The following is a 3,344-nucleotide window of genomic DNA, read 5'->3' as shown; positions in this document are numbered from 1 at the left end:
GGCATAGAGCCCCCGGCCGGCACCCGGTGTGGCCACGGAGGCCGCCAGGCAGGCGCCGAAGGCTGGGACCTGGGCACCGCTGGCATCATGGCACTGCAGGTCCATCTCCAGGTAGGAGTAGTAGTAGGGGTCCTGCCGGCACATGCGGGCCAGCAGCGTGCGGTTGCGCGCTGGGTGCTTGTCCTGCTGGTTGAAAACGAAGAAGACGTAGGCGCCGTCCTCAAAGGCGGCCACGAACTGCTGCGTGTTGGTGGACAGGTAGCCGGCCTTGTAGGTGGCATGGTCCGTGTAGGCCTCGAAGGCCTCCCTGCCGTCTGTGCGGTCCAGCAGGCGGGTGCTGACGATGATGCCGTTGTCGTGCGGCCCGTTGCCCTTGCCCACAAACAGCACGCGCTCGCCGCCCGGGCCGGTGGAGCTCACCAGCCCCACCGTGGCCACGGTCTCGTCATTGCTGGCCACGAAAGACTTCTCGCCGCTGCCGTCCTCGTAGAAGAGGCGCGTGGAGATGTTGCTCAGGGCACGCAGCGCGCAGATGCCCTTGAAGAGGCTGCCGCACTCGACCAGGCGCTTCCGGGGCGGGTCCAGCAGCAGCAGCTGGTTGACGTTGTCGGTCTCCACGGCCTCGTGGCACTGGCTGGTCTCGATGGGCGGCGTGCACTTCTTGTTGTCCAGGGCCGGGCCCGTGGCCACCTGCTGCTCCAGCTGCAGGTCGGCGCTCAGCTGGTAGAGTGCATTCACCGCCCCCAGGTACACCACCCCCGAGGCCTCGTCCACCACCAGGTGGTTCAGCTCCGTCTCACTGCGGAACAAGTCCAGCTTGTGGGGCCGCAGGCCGGCACCCAGGCCCATCAGGCTCAGCAGGGCCAGGGCCCAGAGCTGCCGCGCCATCGCCCCCGGGGCCCTGTGAGAGGAGACGAGGGTCAGGGGGGGCCGGCAGAACCACCTGTGAAGTCCCGCCTGTCCTGAGTGTGCCCTGAACGAAGAGAACACAGGCCAGAGCTCTGCCCTGCAGTGGCGGGCAGCACGCACACCAAAGCCCTCTGGAGAAAGCCATTTCTCAGCCTGTCTCACGTTCACCTGGCGGTCTAGCCTATCCCCAGGACTGAGCCACCGCCGCTCCTGCCCCTAGTTCACCAGGGGGACGGTGCCCTGGCCTCCTGCTCCAGGCTCTCAAAATAGCTGCAGGCCGCGCTCACAATGTTCCCATGCCTCCAGGAAGGTTCCCAGGTCCTCACCCACGTGCCCCCACCTGATGACCCCAAAAGCGCCAGGCATCCCTGACCCTAGTGCACAGGCCCAGGCGAGACAGACCCAGGCCGTGCCAATGGGTGGCCGTCCCCGGAGAGGCGAGACACAGAAGCCTGAGACGCAGCTAAAAGCACCCACTGTGTCGCTCAGCACACGCACACGATGTCTCTGGGCCCCACAGCTGCTCTGACCATCGCCTGGCCCCACTCCCCGCCCACCTCCAGAACCCGCCCAGCCGCTCCCCTTTCTGGAGCCTCCCTGACACCGGAGGCCCCTTCCCCTGGTAGCCAGCAGCGGTCAGCAGCAGCCGCCACCCCCACCGCCCCTACTCACCCCCATACCCTCCCCAGGGCAGAGCTGGGAGGGCCGGGGGTGCTGTAAGCCACGCAGAAAGAACCAAGCTTCATGGGGAGGCCACGTCTGGAGTGTAGCTGCCGCCTGTGGGCTGGGACAGGCCACATGTGTGTGCGCTTGCACAAGCATGACTGAGTGCCGAGCTCGTGTGTGGACACGCACCCCTAGGCCTGGGCCTGTGTCTGAGTGGACGGGGACGTGAGGGTGCTCCAGCTGGAGGAGGCTCCAGGCCCTCCGAGTGGACTCGGGACACCCGCGGCCCCCGCCGCGTTCCCTCCCCGCACCCAGGATGGGTGTCTCTGGAAACTCGAGAATGGTGGCAGGCAGGGATCCTGTGCCTTAGCACCCCTGGGTGGCCCCGCCCCCCCACTCCGGGCCCAGCGGTGTCTTGCGGAGCTCCCGGCAGCGGCCCCCACGGTGCCTCTGCACCGCCCCTGCACTCCTGGCCCCACAGGACCCTCCCCGGGACCAAGTCCAGGGCAGCCCTGCATGGCACGGGTGGGCGGGCCAGGTCCGGCAGCAGAGGGAGGGAGGAACCGAGGCCCGGCCTCCCGAGTTGCCGTGCAGGCCCAGCCCTGGGCCCAACCCTGCGCCACCACGACCTCCAAGGCCCCGCAGCAGCTCCTGCATACATGCACCGCTCACGGTGCCCGCGACCGGTGTCAGATGTGAGAAGGGCAAGCTGCAAGATGCAGACACGAGACACCAGCAACCCCACCTCCCCAAGCTGGCCATGGTCATGGGGAGGGCAGCTCCCGAACGTGTCACAGCTGGGCTGACCCGGTGCTATCCGTGGACTTTCTCCTCTGAGCCCACCATAGCCCTGTGAGGTTTCTATTACTGACCCACTTCTCAGGGGAAGAAATGGAGGGGGTGACTCCCCAAGGCCTCACAGCTGGTGTGGCTAGGGCCGGGAGCACTCTGCACCCTAAGATGCTTCCCAGCCAGGACCCCCACCCTCAGTGCTCCCCAGCTAGGAGGGCAGGACGGCCCAGGGGCCTGCCTGTGGGTGAAGCTGCCTCCAGGGGGCCGCTCTCTGCCCCTGCCACATCCCTCGGCTCTGACGCCCCTCAAGAAGGTGCGGCCCACAAGCACCGGATGGCACGGCCCCCAGCTCTGGGCACCCACGAGCCAGGGGCCCTGCCTGTGCACAGGACCCCACCCTGCGCAGGGCTACAGCTCTTACCCAGCCCCAGGGGCCCCGCATGCTGGTAAGCCTGGTAGCCCCTGGGTAAGTGACCCCACAGGCTGGCTGGGGATGCCAGTAGAGGCCTAGGAGGTGACCCCTGGCTGCTGGGGTGGGGGAGCAGGAGCCAGGGATCCCAGGACAGGGTGGCCAGACGGGCAATGTGTGTCTCCAGCCAGAGACTGGGAAACCTCTCCAGCCTGTTGGGACCCTTGGGCAGGGGCCAGGGATCCCCCCCCTCCCAGACTGCTGGCCCAGGGCCCCCTTCTGGCAGGGAGAAAAGCATGAGGCTGTGCCCCTCTCAGCTCCAAGGCTCAGAGAGGCCGTCACAGCTGCCTCCGGCCTCCCGGGAGGGCAGGGCCTGGCCAGGCCACCCCCAAGTCCGCCCAGCGGCCAGGTGGGGGAGGCGACATCTCAGCCTCCGCCGGGGCCTGTCCATCCCTCTCCCCGGCCGAGGGCTCACCAAGTTGGGCCTCTGGTTCCAGCCCTGGCCACCGCAGGGAATGAATGGAATGTGCCGGCCGGGAGGGGTGGGGCTTGGCGCAAGGGCAGCTCT

The 3,344-nt window shown here is 67.9% G+C and overlaps 1 protein-coding gene across 1 annotated transcript in view; it reads right to left on the bottom strand.

Moving 5' to 3' along the window:
• Nucleotides 1–3,344, bottom strand: part of PLXNB2 (plexin B2) — a 15,540-nt gene that overhangs the window by 11,006 nt on the left and 1,190 nt on the right. The window contains exon 2 of the mRNA XM_021707502.1: nt 1–901. This exon is cut by the window's left edge and continues 153 nt beyond it. Within this exon, the coding sequence (XP_021563177.1) occupies nt 1–901 (901 nt within the window). The remainder of the gene's footprint in view (nt 902–3,344) is intronic.

Source organism: Carlito syrichta, unplaced genomic scaffold, assembly GCF_000164805.1.
Source record: "Carlito syrichta isolate Samal-C Ts95f unplaced genomic scaffold, Tarsius_syrichta-2.0.1 Scaffold119037, whole genome shotgun sequence".
NCBI classification, from domain to species: Eukaryota; Metazoa; Chordata; class Mammalia; order Primates; family Tarsiidae; genus Carlito; species Carlito syrichta.
This window is presented reverse-complemented; position numbering and strand designations above follow the sequence as displayed.